The sequence below is a fragment of the Coturnix japonica genome, chromosome 20 (assembly GCF_001577835.2).
Source record: "Coturnix japonica isolate 7356 chromosome 20, Coturnix japonica 2.1, whole genome shotgun sequence".
Lineage (NCBI taxonomy): Eukaryota > Metazoa > Chordata > Aves > Galliformes > Phasianidae > Coturnix > Coturnix japonica.
In genome coordinates this window covers 4161645-4180680 of record NC_029535.1, presented here as the reverse complement: position 1 = coordinate 4180680, position 19036 = coordinate 4161645, and the positions used below count along the sequence as shown (strand labels likewise).

Genomic DNA, 19036 nt, shown 5'->3' with positions numbered 1-19036 from the left:
ACAGATCCTTCCCTTTCTGAGCTGCTGAGGAACTTCTTCAAAGCCAATCACTGTAACAAAGTCACCTCCTCATCTCCTCGGTGAGAATGATGCCCCAAGAATGTTCATTTCCCTTCCCAACCCTCTGGAAGTGCAGATTAACTCACCATCATAGTAAAACTTGACGTTTTCAGGCAGTGGTTCATATGGCGGAGCAAATACAGGACCTTTATGCTCTAAAAACTTCCATTTAATTCCTTCAGGGTAGCGTTCTTCTTCCCACCTTCAAAATAAAAATATGCAGCAATATAGTTCAGTTTCTACGTTTTGCTTTGTTACTATGTGGGTGTAAGAGTATGCTACAGAAATTCTTGAAGTAATGACTGCTTTCCCAGACACCAACCAAGCACGGATTTAAAAAGGCAAAAACAAAACAACAAACAAGCACAGGAATATCCACAGACAGAACAGCTTCGGTCACAGGTATCTCATGGTCAGCCCTCACCTCCCACTTGCTGCTCTTTTCACAAATGCACACAGATGAAAACGCTTAGAGCTCTAGAAAATGAAGAATTCAGTCCTGTAAAGCAGTGAGGATCATGCCAAATTAGAGTCAGCTGTGATCTAACATTAGGTGCAGAATGCCTGCTCAGCACAGCCAAACAATTGTGGTGTATTATGCAGCTGCTTTCAGATGTGGGCAAGTGTCCCATTAAGGACAGAGATAAAGAAACAGATGTTCATTTACAACCTAAATGAGAGCAAACCTGCTTGGACAAGAAAGAATAAAACCTGCTTTGTCTTTTCTAAATTCATTCCAATTCTTTGGGTATGAGAAAGTGTTCTTGAAGAAAAGCAGAGTAGCAAAGAAGATAAGAAACTTGCCTTAGAGCACCTCTATAAAAATGTTTTGTGGGTGATGCATTAGGCATCACAACACAGCAAGGCAGGCGCCACCAATCCCAGGCTCCAGCTGAACAAACTCACAGAGCCAGCAATTCATCTACAGAGTCACACCAGGACTGCATCCTCCCCCAGACTCCCAGTACCCATTGCCCAAGACAATGATTGCACACTCCCTCCCCTTACGCTTCTTTCTGATTACCAGGACATTACTGTTACATACCGCTGGCACAGGACTCCCTGCTGAGACAGGCTATTCTACCATACTGATTCATCAACTGGAAGACCATTAATCTGTCACAGTATTCAGTCTTTGAATTGCACAGACAACTCTGTTGAGCAGCCAATGACAATAAATACATTTAACCTTCTCTCTCGCGTCAGCCCTATGGAGTAGTTTCCTTCTCAGCACAAATATATCCCGAAAAGTAATGCACAATTAAATACTTCATTCCTGAAGAGAGATCATGGTCATTGCACAGAAGATGGGCATTGTCCAGAGAAAAGAGCTTCTGCTAGAAAACACTCAAAAATGTTCCAGTGGTGCCTGTATGCCAATAGCTTAGGAAGAACAATTGTATGGGATAGCACTTTACTACAGATAGCTGCCATTTTGACTGAAGTACCAGACCTGAATTTTCCTTTTAAGAAGCACAGTGACACCTTAAACAGCAAAGCACACGAGCCCAGCTGTCAGTACACAACTTGCACATCACATTTCAGTGGAGACATTTGGTCCAGATCTTTAATATTTACAGTCCTAATGATTGTTTTTAAAACTAATTAGAAATTGGAGATCTAAATATTTTGTCAGAGATAGAGCAAGGCTCTCCTACCCAGAAGCTCTTTCCAGTAAAACGTATTTGAACCACCAGCCTCTTCTCCTGCCTGGGGAAATGTTCTCTCCAACAGTATTTCTATTCTGCTAAGTAACAAAGGATCCATGTGCAGTGACTGCTATATAGAACAGGTTTGTCACTCCTGAACATTCTGTTCTTCTACCTATTCCTGTTTTCTTATTAAGGATGCACATGCAGTAAGTACTAGAAAGTAATTGTTTAAATAGAGAGCTGAAGCACACTATGTCTGTTGAGAGGGCTACAAGGAAACATGAGATCCATATGGTGGTTTCCGAGCCCACAGCTACCATAAAGTTTGCTGTCAAAAGACCACAAATAGTTCTGAAACCTACTTCCACCTTCCTAAACCTCGTACATAAACACCAAGACAAAAGATTAAAAAACCAGCAGTTCCACCACCACAAAACACCAACTCACAACCAAACTGCAGAAGCAGCTCCCGGTCCCATAGCAACATTCGAGAAATGGCTCAGCAGGAGCAGTGGTATTTATGAGGAATGACACCTTCCTAATGTCAGCACAAACTGTGAATTGGTCACCCAGGTTCCATAATCAGGTCTCATCCAAAATACAGAGATTGCAAAGGTGGCTCAGGAAGAGCTGAGGAGGGCTTTTTACTTGGAATGCAAATAGAGAAGATTCTTATAAAAAACATCATGTACCTCAGGGATATGTTATTTCCACAGTAATTAATCTACTGAATACGAGGTGGAAGGAATGCTTATAAGGTATAATCCTAGATCATATTCTTCACACTGACAAGGGTGTAAAAATGATCTCTGAAAAAGATCTCCACATGTGATGCATGATGCCAGTGCCTTGGGAATGTCCAGCACCGAGCATCCACGTGAGTGAGGATGGAAATACTCAAGGAAGGAAGCACTTCAGGAACCAGCCAAGAAAAGAGATCAGATTTTCAGAAGACTGACTCAGATGGAACATAAGATGTCCTTAAGAAACACAACTGAAGTGCAGACGAAACCCTGTCCAGCAAAGCCATGCTATACAAAGCTGTGGATGGATGACAGGAACCATCAGCAAAAGAACGCAGTCACCTACTGCCAGATTTTGTAAAACATGCTTTCAAAGGCAATTTTCCCTTCAGCAGCAAGCACAAATTGCAGAGCTTAATCCAGCTACCTGGCATTGCGCTGCTGAGGCAGATGAGAAGTGTATGGCTTTCCAGTAAGGATTTGCTGTTGAAGGATACAGACTACAGTAAAAGGGAGCTGTGGTCAACAATATAGCAAACTTAGACAGAACCAGTGAGGACAGCTGAGACAAAGCCAAAAGGACAAAGATCACAACGCTTAAAGAGACTTTCGGTGGCTTCCTACTCGTTCAAGTCCCTGCAGTTGGTTCATGTCAAAGTACATTACGAAGAGGCTGTCAGAGGAGCCGAGAAAAACTAAATGACTCAAAATTAAAAAGAAAAGTCAGGGCAGCTAAAGGCCTGGAAAGCAAATTTCTGGGAGAGAACACAGGCATGTAAAATACTAAGTGATGACGTTCTATTTGAAGAAGCTGTGGAAATCAAAGAAATACACAAAAACTGTGAACACTGCAGAAGGCTTTTTTTTTTTTTAAGGTGGATCAGTAACAGTGCCAATAAAAGGGTTTTAAACGGCTGAGCCTGAAAGGATGTGACACTGCAAGATGCTCCCTGACGCTGCACATCTCGTAGAAAAATAAGAAAACAGCCACGTGATCTGGGAAAATACTCGTGGAAACATCTTCATAAAAGGTCATAAAAACACAGTACAAGAGAGCAGAGAACACACAGGCTTTTCAAAACCACATATGCATTAAACTGAGGGGAGTCCTAAGGTCCAAACTTCAAAACACACCAGTATTATCTCCTCAAATCTAGCCATAGCAATAGGTTACTTTACTGCAAATAGTTAAAATAATCCAGCAAGTTTCTTATGCAGAACAGTACCAACACCAACACAGCATAAGCCTGTCTTGCACACAAACCATGAAGTTCAGATCTACTCTAAAAAGGCTCTAAAAATTCTAAGTGTCTTTGATAACGCAATTGTAGTTACTCACTGATTTTATACTGCAGGATCATTAGCAAGAAAGTGCTTTCCATTTAAAACTTATTTTCAAAACTTATTTTCCAAACAGCCCAAGGTTCAACACTCACTTGAGCTGCCCTCACCCTCATGCCTGAGGCAGGAGCAGTTGGAAGAGGTGCACAGCTGACATCCAACTAGAAGAGCAAAGCGGGTACTCGCTCGTGTTGTACCCTTTACGTAACACAGAACACCTACTAGAATACAGCTGTGTATAGCAGTTAATACAGCCACACACTGTTATGTATTCCTGTTGGTACCTCAAGCTCACAAGCTTTCAGATTCCTTTGAAGGGTGTAGGTAAAGGCCAGGTTGTAAGCACAAGAATACCAGTAGCAAGTTTTTGTGGGTAGCATCTACATTCTACAGGGGGAAATATTCTCATCATTGGCCTAGGAAAAAAGGGATTTTCACTTCTATTTCAGAGGATGAACATACTGAATGAGAAGTTCATTTAGAGTTTACAAAAAAGTAAGCCAATTATTCAGAACAAACCCTCATGAATCAACCAAAAAAAAAAAAAGGCAGATGTGGTTACTCAGTCAGCATGGGAGGTAACAGTGATAGTGCTGAGGGCAGCCTACATCATCAATATATAGTTACCATTTCCATTTCTGCTCCTCTTCTTTTTTCGGCTTCTTTCTTTTGTCCGCTTCAGGGCTTTTCTTATCTTTGTTCTTAGCCTTCTTTGCTTTGCTCTCCTGTAAAACGTTAGAAAAAGTTACCACATTCCATCCCTCTTATCCTCCGGCAAAAGGTGTTTTAAAACTAAACAACTATCCTTTGGCATGCACTAGTTAGACCACAAACAGCTGAATTATGAAAGCCTAAATACAGAACACGATGACTGAAGTGCACGTTTAAGTCAAACTCTGCTGACAGCCACACTTCAAAGTTTTAATCCAAATTATTTCCCTTAGATGTAGAACATATTAAGTGCACACAACAGCCACTTATTCTGCCTCACTTGATAAGCAGTAAGTTTGGGCCACAGTAACATGATTGCTCAATTATAGGAACAGTCTCCTCAGTGTGCATTAGTTACATCTACTCTGGCAAGTGCCACAGAGAAAAATTACATCACTATGAGGTGGCTTCTGGGAATGTATGGTATATGTTCTCTATAAAGACACTTTCATTAAACTTGAGAATTAATCAAGTTTCCAGGAGCTCCCTGCAACATGTGCTTCACAAAGGAGCCTTTGCTAGACACAGCAGCATAGCTTTCAAGTCTCCAACTATGGTTAACCTCAACACCACCTCCCTTTCCAAATTTACATCCTCGGTTTCATCTAAAAGCTTTAAATGTCTTTCCAGTGACTAATCCAAGTTTCATCTCCTCTGTTTCTGAACAGTGCCAAATTACCAGCACAATTACCAGGTGTTGCAAGTAAGGCTCTTATACTCTCTGCAGATGATCCTACTTAGCAGAAAGACTGAACTGCCAGGAACACACTACGAATTCTCAATCTGGAGATATTCCCTCTACCCCTTATTTTAAGTGTAAGAGACAAAGTTCCCCTGACTTTATACATTATGGCTCCGATGAGTCAACTTGAACTCCAAGTCTGTATCTGTTACATGCAGCTTTGTCCCAGGACTGATCCTTGCCCCTTTCCCTTTGAATTCGATTCCTCTTGCTCTATACAATTCAATACTGAATTATCAGTCTTGCTTTTCTTGCTAGAAACAAACATCTTTCACATTACCTCTTCTTCTTCTTGTTTCCTTTTCTTTGCTTTCTTTATGTCTTCTGTTTTTATTTTCTTGGGTTTGTAGTCAGCACTATAAGAACAAAGACTAGCTGATGAAAATCATCCATTTTCCAGTATAAAAAATATTAAGTCATACACGTATAAAATCTGTGTGTTCAAGTTTATAGTATGTAAAATCCATAGGCTATAACTACAAGTAGTTGCTGTATGGGAAACTGTTGATCACAGCCTGAACATCTGATTAACCATCTGAGGCAAGTGATGGGTCAGCTGTGGGAGCACAGGTGAAGGTAATTCAGCTGTGCTCCTGGAAGGGGTTGAGCTTGACTCCACCTCTCCTAGATCCCATTTAAGGGCTGACCACCACTAAGGCAGCATCTCTTTCTGGAGACTGCTCCTATGTGGAGATTCTACAGTGAGTGTCTTGACTGTGAGCCTCAACAGTGGTGAGTCCCATATAACCTCTGGCTATCCATCTACTTTACCTTTGTATAGTTACAACTGTATATCTTTGTATAATTACAACTATACAGATGCCCAGAAGAAGTTTCAGGCTGCTGAAACAAAAATTTTTTGTTGATGCTGCACCAAATAAAGAGTATTAGCAGCCACCCAGCAATTACATGGGATAAAATAAATCAATGAAAGCTCAGTGGCATGTTTTCCCCAACATGCTGTCCCTCTTGTAATCATCAGTTTGGGAACTGCTTCCAGTACCCACTTTTTGCATCCCCCACTAGTTTGAACACCAGCGAAATCGACTGCTGACAAATTCTTAATCTTTTTGTTGCAGGCATGAGATGGGAGGTCACAAAGACTTAACAGAAGGTAGCAAATGATTACACAAAAGAGAAGATGTCACACCCATGTCTCTTGGATGCTGAAACATGACATTAGAACAGAATGCCAATGTGGTAAGCTCTTCCAAGCCTTTAAGTCTAGGCCTTTTAGATGGGTCATGCTATCTAAAAAACTGGACATGCTAGATGGTAACATCATAGCACGATGTAACCAGGTTTTTATTTCACTGGGCAGGCTACTATGTATCAGGCAAACATCACATGAGCTTTCTTAAAGAATAAAATCCCCAGTGTAATCCACAACATATTCAGACACTTTTAAAAAGGACTCATGCCATGCAGTGCATGTGAAACTCTCCCCTGTACTGAGCAGGCTGACTGTATTTTCTTCCTCTTGTGTTGTCATTTGCTCACCCATCAGAAACCACTGCAGCCATTTAGCTACCATTAATACCACACTTACTCAGACTTATGCTTTACAGTCTTGGTCTCTTCTCACTTTTTCTTTTTTTCCCCCTATTTAGTAACTCTGCAGCTCTGCACAGAACTATCTGAAGAAGCAGGTAATGGTATTTTTTCTATGAACAACGTAGATGCTATCCTTACTCTGTTCAGAAAACTTTTAATAGTGTAAGAAATTTAGTCTCAGATCTCCAGTCCCCCAGTACAGGCTGAATATCTTAGATCCTACTTGCTCCCTTGGTGTTCTCTTTCTAGAGCCAAAGGCAAGCATTCAAGTCCCCAGTACCCAGGTCACTTACTCATCATCTTCCCGAGGCCTCTTCAGGGGTTTGGAGTCCTCTTTAGGAGAAGCATAAAACCCGTCATCATCTGGTTCATCTTTAATACGTGGTGGACTACAAAAAGAAACAAAAAAAGGTGGTTCTAAACTTCAAAGTGCATGTTCCTTCATTTAAGAAATCATCAGATGCAGAATAGACATTCTGCGTTCATTGGGAATGGGTCCTCTTCCTCAGATCCCAGAGCCATGTTTGCTGAACTTTTGCAGACAGCACAAGCAGAAAGTCTTTTAGCGTTGACATATTTGCTATTTTTCAAGCAACATCAAGATCAATTACTTACAAACAATGTAGATTTCACTGTTTCTTTGAGATTTTTAGTAGAAACAACCACAGCTTCCAGTATTTTTAAAGCAAAACTGAAACCATGTATGTGTGTAGTCAAATAGGAACATTACATGATTTCAGTTCAATATCCTTATTGGGTCTGGTAAAAGACTGTCAAACATGCAGAGATTTGAAAGCTATGTTACTAAATGTTTTGCAGACTAAATACTAATGTATATGAAAAAGCAGAGAAGGAAACAAAGATCTGGCAAACTTAAGCTGATCAGTCTCTCTTTACTACCCAAACTGTGGGAAGCAAATAATCCTGTCCCTCTCAAACCACAAATACTAAATTAAGCTCAGTGCTTTCAGACACAATATTCCCCTGAACAGTAGAAATAAAAGGAAAAATAGAGTATGAGTGGGTACAAAGATCTCTTTAAACAAACTCGTTATTTCTAGATTTCATGGAAGCATTTCACTTATCTTCAGAAATAAGAAGACATCACAAAGAGTCCATAATTACATTTGGAAGCACTCAGCACTATTTTACTCAGGTACAAAAAGTTACAGTGCTGTCTTGGGCTTTCCTATTCATATCCCATCAAATTTCTATTTCAAACTGACTCAGTTTCCAAGTCAACACGCAGAATCTGCAATTGGGTACAGTGGGAGAAGAAAAACCAGCATTCAGCTTTGTAGATTGCAGGCAGCAAGAGACATTCTGGAGTCTTATTTTAGCTGATAATGTGTCCGTGAAGCAGAACATGACAGTTTGCTCTTTCACAGCTGTAAAGCTGCTGCAGTGCAGGAAGATGCAGTTCAAAGAAAACAGGTAAGTGCTGCTGTAAGAAGCCATTTCTGTGGCATTGCTACACAGTCACAAAACATCAATAGAAAAAAGAGGTATCTGTCCCATTTAATTATTCTTCCTTCCAGGCAGACATCTAGTACTACTGTTTATTAGGCTGTTAAGAGATTTTCTCTCATCAATTTTAACACTGAAATGTTTCCCAGCATTTTGTAATAGTGGGAAATGAGGTGTGATCGTATTAATGACCAAGCTAAACCTTGACTTGCATCGTTCCCAAGACCGTAATACTGCTTCTTCAACCAAGTCTCATAGCATCAAATCAAAACCATCTGAACTTGTAAATAACTATTTCAGCAAGAGATTGATGGCTCTTCACCAGATTTTGGCCTTGAGGAAGGCACAACTGCAATGATTACTCTGGGTTTCTTTTATAAATGGTTAGACCAAAGGAGGACCCAGTTACATGAGAACACACAACCTCTCAGGTGGGACTAGCACATGCAGACAATTCTGCTAAATAGCTGGGGCTGGAAAGCATCTGTTACACCATCAACAACATTGCTCTCTATTTCCAGAGCATTCCCAAAAGGACCTGGAGAGGGCGCCTCTCTCCTGTGCCAAGCACAGCCACAGGGCTTGCATTTTTAAACTGGAGTACGGAAATAAAACTGACAAGGGCACATGCAAAATGTGGAATGAACCACTACCAGGCCCTGACTAGACAGGTTCCTTCTTCCATTTCTTCTGCATCATGGTAAGACTAAGGATCTTTGTTGTGTTTTTAAGTGAGCTCATGGAACTGGACATACGATTGAAAGCTATCTTAAAAGCAGATGTAGACACATCTATCACACCATGGACATCTCCAATGTTAATGGACCAGAGGCAGCACCTTAAAAATAACCAATGGCTGGATTTACACAAGTGACAGATGGTCCAACATTAAAGCAAACTAATATTTTTCTATCAGTTACTCACTTCATGGTTTTAAAAATAAGACTATTAAGTAATGAGTAGCGCAATACTTAAGTTTATTTAGTTTGTATATACTTAAGTTCATCTCTAATTACTGGCAAGAATTTAGTAGGACATCCAGACTTCAAAGATGCTTCTCATTTTACATAAGCATCCTTCTTTCCCTGCCTTACATAAAGACAGACCTTCACAAAGCCATCTCCAAAAGACAGCTCGCAGGGTTCAGGTAACAATTTTACAATTACAACAGAGGTTCTTTCAACTCCAGCTAATATTTTATTCCATCGTTTAATCTGTTCTCAGCAGAATTTTACTACTTGATACTTGGAGAAACCAAGCACGTGCAGGCAGATATCAGGTGTTCAACAGCTTCATCACAAGTCAATGAATTACCAGTTTCTTTAGTTGAGATGTATACGTATCATCTGCAGAGGTAAAAAAATGCTCATTTTTTTTCCCCAAGACCAAGTGAGAAGAATCAAATTCTGAGCAATAAGAAGGCAAAATGTGACTATTTCCAGATCATAGGCCTCATTTCTTACCTGGAGAAACCATTTTCCTTTTCCTTCTTGATTTTTATATCACCAGAAGCTAATTTAATCTGAAAAACATGAAAAGCAGCAGCTGATCAGTAGTGCCCAGAGCAATTTGTTTTTCCAACACAAGCAGAGCATTTAACTTACGGAGGGAACCAAAGGGCACTGTGAGTAGCACCTTTATCACCTGCAAACCTGACAGAGCTATGTAACACACCAAAGAAGGCAATTTTTGCCAAGTGTTAGTCAAGTCAGTATTTTCTGGCCCTCAGCTACTCACTGAAGGAACTGAAGTGTAAAATTCATGCAGCATTCACTACTCATCTCTATTTGTCCTCACACAGCAATGCAATTAACAGATCTTCTTCCTCTTGTCTCAGAATCTTGTGAAAATACTGACATGGAAAAATGTAAAATAAATGGACAGCTCTGCTGTGGAACTATCTCCACTCAGAGTATCTGCAGATAAAGCCCTTGTAATCTCTCATCTGGCATTCCACAAACCGCATCTCTGGTCCTCAGTGCTGCGGTACATTTCTCCAGATCCAGAAAACTTGGAAGCATAAGCAACACGTACCCACTGACTTTTCTTTCTCAGCTATGCAAAACAGGCTCATCTTGCCTCCCCTGTAGGAGACACCTACCTTTTCTTCCTTCCTCTTCTCCTTGTCTTTGTCTTTGTGTTTGTCTTTGTGTTTCTCTGAGCTGCCATCTTTGTGTTTGGTTTTCTCCTTGTCTTTATGTTTCTTTTCCGAGGAGTCTTTGTGCTCGCTGCAAGACAAGAGCATGTTTGGGGATGCCTTAGAAGAACTGAGCAACACAGTTCAATCCCAACGGTAAAAACAGAGCCAGCAGTTAAGATCATTACCAAGCCCAAAGCAAAGGTGATCACCGTAGCAGGAAGATCCAGCAGTCTCCCATAACACATCATTCATCTTCCTCAAGAAGAGGATCAGGAAGGGAACATACCACAAAACCACAACCGGCAAACATTTCACATCAGGAAACCCTGTCAGCCTGTGCTGCCAACGAGATCCACAGTCACTACTTTAAGCTCAGTGCTTTAGGTTCAATTCCCACTATTTCTGCTTTTCTTTACATCCACATAAAAGGTCAATTAAATTGATCTGTCCATCTCATCAATGCCCACATGAGCTTTTGTTCAGATGTGAGTTTATTTTTTTAACAGCTCTCCTCTCTGAAAGTAAGGGAAAAATCACTGATCTTTACTATTCCCAAACAGATGGGAAAGTAGTGCAAACAGGATATGTGATGTCCTTGTGTTTATACACTGCTAAACAGAAAAGGCTGTGAGGACCGCCTGAGCCCACCCCAGACTGAAGCAGGCCAGAGGCACAGTAGAAATCAGTCTCTCTTCTCACTGGTGAATAGTTAGGCAGCAGGTAAGCTGCCTTGCTCACACTGCTGGTTCCCACTCCTCCATCCTTGGCTCCCTTCACCCCTGCTGCTCTGTGGGACACACTGCTTCAGACAACGCAACATAAAGCAAAGCTGTACTAGAAACAGGCAGCTTCCTTATTTTGGTTATTTCAGCACCCAAGTGCAAGCCCTAACCAATCTGGGAGAACACGGCCCTGGAGAACAGCAAACCAGGAACGCTGGGTCAGAGAGGGGCTTTTGAAGAAGACAGGCTCCAAATCTTGTTTCAGTAAAAAAAAAAAAATAAAAAAAATTGCAAAAGACCTGGCTGTTTGATGGCTACATAAAGCAAGCAGCACATTAGCCAGCTCCCATGAAGCTTGTGTGATTAAGAGGAAGGCAGCTAATCACAAATATTTCAGTCCACACCCAGCTGCAAAGTCCAGCACATCTCAGCACCCCAAGTCACACTAACACCAATGGCTCAGGAGCTACCGAGCGCCTAAATTACTCATGCTGAGGGCAGCACACAATGCAATAAATGCACACTTGGCCTTCCAAGCCGAAGCAGATGAAGTTAAAAAAAATAATCTCTAAAGGAACTCAGTCCACTCATCTGCTGTGTTGCATCAAGAGATCAGAAAGAAGAGAAACCAGTTTCATTTTTAACTCTCTAGCAACTTCTCCTTATGCTACACATAAAACTGTACTGAATTACACAAACATTAAAAGGCCGGTGGCACTCTAGAAATTCTTGCAGGCACACAGCACGTGTTGGCTGTGAGTGAAGATTCAACAACTGCAGACTATTCTTACCCAGCAGATCGTGTTGTGCACACTGCGTGATCAAGACATGCGAGTACATACAGAACATCCTGACACTGGATCTCAGACACCCAGGGGATGCCCCGGCTGCTCTTGCTCAGATCTCACATCCCAGTTCCTCTATCCTGTTCATCACTATTACCCATTTCGTTTTCTTTTGCATCAACTAGATTCACTGGGCACCTGAAAGCATTAAACCCCATGTGTGTGATTAATCATTTTTATCCTTGGTGAAATCTAAAAATTCTAACTTGCTGCCTTGTTCTGTTGTCTGTATTCAAGATAAGCACCTCATCTGCTGAAGACTGAAGTTTTTCCATTACGAAGTTCATCATATACGTATATTACATACACATCATATACATACAAAAAAAACACAACAACCCCAAGAACAAACACACACAGCTGAGATCCATTTTATTCTCTGCAGTTCTGCTTGTGTCTGTTTTCCTACGCTTTCTTGTTCTTATTTGGTATTTAAATTCTACCTGCAATAACATGTTTTACTGAGACAACAATATGCAGCTCCAAAGCCCGGCATACGCTGCCATCAATGGAGTTGGCTCTCTCAGGTAGGGTTCATCATGGTGTCTGTTCCTTGAGTTCAGAATAGCAAGAAAAGAAAAGGCTTAAGCTTTTACAGGTAGCTTTCAGTATGATGAGCGTTGTGAGGTACACAAAAAGTTACTGAGACAGATTGTCATTTATTAATCTACATCTACAAAGCTAAGTCTGAAAAAGGCAGAAATGCCCATTGGCCTAAAGGAGAGGCAACAGCTTTTGTATGCGCTGAATGCTTACACATATGCTGGAAGGAAAAATTGCTAAAAACTTCTTGCTTATATAGAAACCCAGCTGATATCCCTTATTGGAACAGCTAGCATTGGCCAGCACTGGGGTCAGAATCAATGAGTTTGGATTCCTGAGGCAGCTTTATTTTCATTAAAAAAGAAATCACAAGATCATCCATCCTCCCTCTTCCCTTGGCAGCAAGCAGTAGCATTTCTCACTGAAGCACCATGGGCTCAGATAACCCAAGATAAGTCAGTCTCTCATTTCACTCTGCAGTTCATTTTCAAAACAACTGGTACTGGTGACTTGTCCCGAGGTCTTGGCTTGTTGATCCTGGTACGTGATGATGAAATTCCCCACGTAAACATCTGATTTAGAAACACTGAAAACAAAGACCTCAACAAACCAATCCTGAGAAAATGTACTTATTTTTCTCCAAAAGCAAGGTGAGCTTCTCACGTATTAACTTCAACCAGCAGCTGAGCAGTTGTGATGTTTCAGTTGGCTGAGACACCCAGGCGAGCCTCCAGGAGAACACAATTTAACCACCACACTACTCTGAAAAGCAGAAGGCAACGGGATGCCATCATCCCTGAGCTGAGGAAGAGGTTTCAGCCATCCATCAGAAGCTATTTCCAGATATTCCCAGCGCTATTATTAGGAGGCATTGGGAACAGTTCAATGATCTGAAGTCTGACTTCTTTGCAGATTCAAAACTGGAGGAAAAATAGGCTTTTCTTTAAGAAGCAGAACAACGAAACAGAAAGGGCTCAGGACCACGTGCACCCAGGTATTTTTAGCCCAAATCCACTTCTCAAAGCACTGTGAATCCTTCGCTGTCGTTGCTGCACATGCCCCTCTGCTGAAAACCAGCCTGAAGTCACTGAAGTAGGACAGCAAAACCCCTGCTAGATGGAGGAAAACTTCACTGCAAGTCAGACTGACTAGAGAACACGTGGATCCTAACAAAGCTGCCCCCAACCTGCTTTAGAAACATCCAGGCCCACTGAGAAAACAAGAACTTCCTTTGCACACAGACCCTTACAGCTGAACCACAGTGCTCCGAGACACACATCTCTGATGGTACTTAACGCTGACAACCATTTATTTGTTTTTATTACAAGACACAGCTGAGTAGGATACCATACCAATACAGGCAGAACTACATCATCCAGAGCAATCTCCTGGTGCTGGCTCAGTTCAAACAAAGGCCAGATAAGCAGTAACGCTTCTCCTAGGGCCCTGCAGCCCTTTTGCATGCGTACTGCCTTTCATTGAGTGCTTTAGTGTGAACCAAGGGCATCTGAAGGCTTCGGGGAGGGCTCAGGCTGAAGCACAAAGGCAATCAATGCAACAGAAGCAACCATTTCCCCTGGAAGCATAGCTGTATTTCCCAGCAAGGGGGCCTGCAGGAGAGGGAATGTGGAGGGGGGAGAGGGGGGAAAAGCAGGCACCTGGCAGCAGCTGCTCAGGCTCCTCTCACACTGGAAAGTAACAAGTGGAAAGAGCTGCAGATGTGCAGATCACAGCTTCCTTCTTCAAACTGCCACAGCTTTGCCATAATTTAACACCACATTCTTCAGGTGCCATTTATGCGCGCTAATAATCCCTTCCCAGGCCCTTTCCATTCCAGCTTCAAAATCACAAGCTGGGAAGGACGCTTTATCTGAAGTGTCTCTTATTTCCCCTCTCTCATTTTCTCAGCTGTAATTAGCTTGTGCCTGGGAATCTGCTACAAGCGAGCATCAGAGCCGGCTGCAAGCTGAGCTCTGCTTGCCTACCCGCTAACTGCTACAACGCAACTGAAGCGTAAAATAAAAAGGAAGCTGTGATTTTAGCTAAATGTAAGAACACAATAGGGACAGAGCGTAGGTTACGCAGCCCATGTCTGCTTTGACGTAGTACAGCACTAATGGAAAAACGTGATCATCCACGAACACATACCGAGGAAGGGCTGACCGTGCAGGGAGCGTTTCAGAACCAGAAGGCACCCCACTGAAGGACAAGGTTTCACTGGCTTGCAGAATTTCACGCTCACTGTTAGCGGGTTATCATACAGCATTACAGGGTACGAACACGTGAGCATCAGTGGTTCTGATGGGATTTCAGCAATATAATTAAAAAAACAAACCACCCTGAAACTGCTCTTCCCAGAGTTAAACAGGGTCTTTCCTCCAGAGCTCACAGATAACAGATCAAGCCTTCAGCGAGGGGAACAAGATGACGAGCTGGGTTAACTACTAGCTGATAACACTAGGAAACAGAACACTATGAGCACACTGAGGCATGCAGTGGAATCAGACCACCAAATACAGCAAAGATTTTTATTTCTAGCAGGCACATTAGAAAATTGATCAAGGTCAACTGTGTGCTTCAATGTGGAAGAAACACAAAGACACACACAGGGGGCAGGGGGCAGAAATCCTCTCTAAAATGGCTTTTCAGGTCAGATATCTCTGCCTCTCCATGCCCTGAATACACAGTTCTTAGCAGATAGAGCAGATAGAGAGTGCAAGATGTCAGAACTGAAATTTACCATCTATCTCCACTAGCAAGCATTTAGGATCTGTTTTTCCTAGCAAAACCATACAACACAGAGATGCCAGTGAAGATCAGGTCTATAAATCCCTTCTGTTCCGTGCTTCCGTTCATCTCAAGCTGTGATCACAAGAGATTTAGTGAGCAGAGGGAATATGCAATCTGACAGAGGGTGTTTTCCTGCAGCAGAGATGCCCATCACACTGACAAGAGGGATCAGCAGCAAAGCCGCTGCATTCCCATTCACTGTCACAGCCATTTCTGCACCGTGCAGCCCACACTGTGCACAAAGCCCAAGACACAGAGCAGAAAGACACTCGTTACTGCCAATGTTTCTAAGCCAATCTCTAACAAGCCTTGGTTTCAAAGGGCACATACTTCATTATTTTACAGCCTCCTTGTTGGAAAGGCTCGTCTCCCAGAGATCAGAAACCTACTGCCACATCACATTCAGTTTATTTCATTTTTAACTACTGACATTTGTATTTGATAAGCGTGTAGAAGATCTTCCTTTGGGGATCAGGAAATAAAGGGCTGAGAGAAGGAACGAAAGGAAACTGATTGTGATGTGGATTTACACTTTGATAAGGATTTTTCTTAAAGAGACTTTGCATTTTCTTTCTTTGAGGGGTGACCAAGAAGAGCTGTGCCATAGGAATGGTCTCTCCCCATTTACTACAGCTGCAAAAGAGTAGTTAAAACACAGAACTGTCATCTTGTGAGTGGGAGAGGAGGAAAGTATGAAGGAAAATAAAGAAGTTCCACATACCAGTCCACACATTTCTGCCACATGAAATCAAGATTATCTAAAATAGATATTTCTGAGACTTATCTTGGCAGTTTAGATCCTTCCTTTAAAGTCTGTATACAGGCAACATTTGTTCTCCTGCAGAGCAGTCTTTCTGCCTTCCTGACGCAGGCTTTACTTTAGAAGCTTTAAGTACAGGGCAGCAGATTAAATTGTCAAATTATTACAGACGGATAAAAAATGCTCAGCTCCAGGCACACCCAGGCCAGGTTCCAGGTTTATACAACATGCAGTGCAACGCTGTGCTTCTTAGAATGCTCTTCACACTCTGCATAATGTATCAGAGGTACCAACCCAGGTTTCTCCTGAAAAATGGCTTGGATTTCTGCTAAATCACAGCTCAACCTCTTTAAGAAGCAGAAGACATACAGAATGCTTCTTGCAATAATAAAGCAGCTTTTTAGGATTCTTACCAGCAGGGCAAAGCCTCAGAGCCAACCAACCACTGTGTGCTCACCTGCTCTTCTTCTTCTGTGCTACTTTCCCCACAAAGAAATAACCCCCAATCCAACTGTTGGTAAAATTAAAAGCAATTAAAAGAGCAAAGTGATTGAGAATCTGCTTAAGGTGCCCAGTGCAACCTGTTTGCTTAGCAGTAAGAGAGTCACCGATGCTTGGCAGCCACTCAAGTGATTCCCAACCATTTCACACCAGTTACATTGTCATGGAGGCTTTCCTAAGACCTAGACTTCTCACTGTGTCTTAGCTGTCTCCAGGCAAGTGGTTTGGTACAGTGACTGCAATGACATCCCCATAACTGCACACAGCACAAGTAAGCCCAGGAGAGTATTCAGGATGGCTGATGCTGCTTTTTGCCCTCTTCCAAATTCACACTGTTTAACCACAGGAGTTTTTATCAGATTGAATCTCCTCATTTTTAGCAAAGGCAGGAATTCTGTTCACACGCTGGTGCACATTCAGCACACCTCAGTCCTTCCCCACTGCGCCATGGGGTCTCACCCTGCATGTGAACACCCAGCAGCTGCCAGGCCACAGGAATGCACTGCATTCAGAACCTTCCCACCACTCTGCTCCATGTAATTAATTCCCAGCTCACGACAGACCTGCCTCCTCCTCCACCAGTATCCAGTGCTGGGCTATCTCCTTCTTGAGACAATTGCTACCTAATTCTTATACCTTACAGGCACACCTTGGTATTTATAGAATTACGTGAATGACAGCCGAATCAAAAGATTTGGGGAAGAAGTGCTTACATTTTAATTATGAGTCAGTTATTTCTGACAGGTTTGTTAGAAGTCAGCTGGGTTTACACAGCAAGCAGCCACATACCTTGGTGCATGACTGAGCACGAATGGGGCAGTGCAGACTGTAGAGGACTCCTGAAGGAGGGATCCAATGCGAGCACTGCACACATGGCTGTGTACATTATCTTCCCTGAATGACATCTTCAGGGCTGCATATTTCATGATTCAGCAGTACGATACGGTCACCTTTGAGGTGTCAGTTTAAAAGGCAGAAAATACTATAGTAAAGTGCTACAGTAAATATTTGGAAGCTCTGTGCTCAGCATGTGGAACTGTCCCACCTCATGTAGGGGACTGAAGAGCAGAGCAATGTCAGAGCCTCTCCCCAGACATGCCCTGAAGCACAGCTCTGCACATAAGTGCAACAGCCATGCTATCTACACAGCTTCATGCCTTTATGTAAGGAAAAAAATACATTATATTGTGCGCAAAGAACAAATCAATACTTAAAGGATAAATGAAAATATCTGGAAGCTTTATGAATAGTAACTAGAAAAAGTGCTCCCTTTCTTACAGGGATTTCAAGGCAACACTGTAGGGAGGAAGGAATTACTTCAAGATAAAGAACGTTTACATATCTCATGGCAAAGCTACAACTTACACAAAAGATTAGCCTTTTCATTGCTTTGATACTTATTTACACAATGAACACTGGGCAGCTTTGAGTTACAAGCCATATGCACTCAGTAAAAAATATTTCTCCTAGTTAAAAATATCTTTCCACCTCCCACACAAATAAAGCCAAATCATTAATGAGTTCTGGAAATTTAAAGTCTGTGCTTACACTGCTCCTTACAAAAGAATGTATTTTGCTAGGATTGTAAGAGAATGGCTTCCAAGTAAAGCAATAAACTCTTGGAACAGCGAGGCAAAGGCAGTACTGGGGTGCATGCTTGAGAAATCAGAAAAATGAGAAATAAGGCAATACAGATACATCAGCAGAGTGCAAATAACACATCCAAAGCATGCAGCCTTTGCCATGAAAGTCAGTAAATGCTGAGAATTATTTGCCTAGACTTTTTCCCCCCCATCAACTATTTATTTGAAAAAAGAAAAAGAAAAAGAAAAAAACTGCTTTTGGAACAGCAAAGTTGTGTAATTTTTCTACAAGGTCATAGAAAACAAAGTGCGACCCCAATGAAAGAAACCCACTGCTCAGTAAGGACTCATTTTTCCCCTTTCTTAACAGAAATGGTTAAGCCAGTCTTTTATTTTAGTTTACTGTTATCACAGTTGCACAGCCATTAGCTAATAACATCTGCCTGGCCATAACACAAACACTGCCTGCCAGTTAAAAAGTGTTACAGCAGAAACTTACCCTCCAGTGACTGACCTGCAAATATGCAACACAGACTTTGTGGCACTTGAGTGTCAGGAAATACAAATAGAAAAGCTTTTCTGAGTAACACCGTGTGTGACGCTCACCCTGTGCTGTGCCACACCAGGTCACTGAGGACAGAGCTGCATACCCTGCTTCTTGCAATTCAGCACCTACACACCGTTACCAACTGGCCTGCAGCATCCACCTCCAGAGCCCTACCACCGTGACAAACGTTGATGCTCAGTGTGGGTGGTTTTGCTGTTGACTTTCACACAACAGGTTCCCCAGGCAGTGTGGGTGGAGCTACTATTCAGAGCAGACAAATCAGCCGGCAATCCTTGCACACCTACCATCTAACCCAGATGGGACGTGCTCAGAAT

At 42.1% G+C, this 19036-nt stretch overlaps 1 protein-coding gene and 1 long non-coding RNA gene across 2 annotated transcripts in view; one reads left to right on the top strand and one right to left on the bottom strand.

Moving 5' to 3' along the window:
• TOP1 (DNA topoisomerase I) overlaps positions 1-19036 on the bottom strand; it is a 60534-nt gene that overhangs the window by 14684 nt on the left and 26814 nt on the right. The window contains exons 5-10 of the mRNA XM_015881437.2: positions 10372-10498; positions 9734-9792; positions 7097-7192; positions 5530-5605; positions 4424-4521; positions 147-262 (exon numbers count right to left, since the gene is read on the bottom strand). Of these exons, the coding sequence (XP_015736923.1) occupies positions 147-262; positions 4424-4521; positions 5530-5605; positions 7097-7192; positions 9734-9792; positions 10372-10498 (572 nt within the window). The remainder of the gene's footprint in view (positions 1-146; positions 263-4423; positions 4522-5529; positions 5606-7096; positions 7193-9733; positions 9793-10371; positions 10499-19036) is intronic.
• LOC107322895 lies at positions 5925-7170 on the top strand. Its single transcript, XR_001559085.2, has 4 exons — positions 5925-5981; positions 6329-6449; positions 6860-6898; positions 7053-7170. It is a non-coding gene; the product is annotated as an uncharacterized LOC107322895 (long non-coding RNA).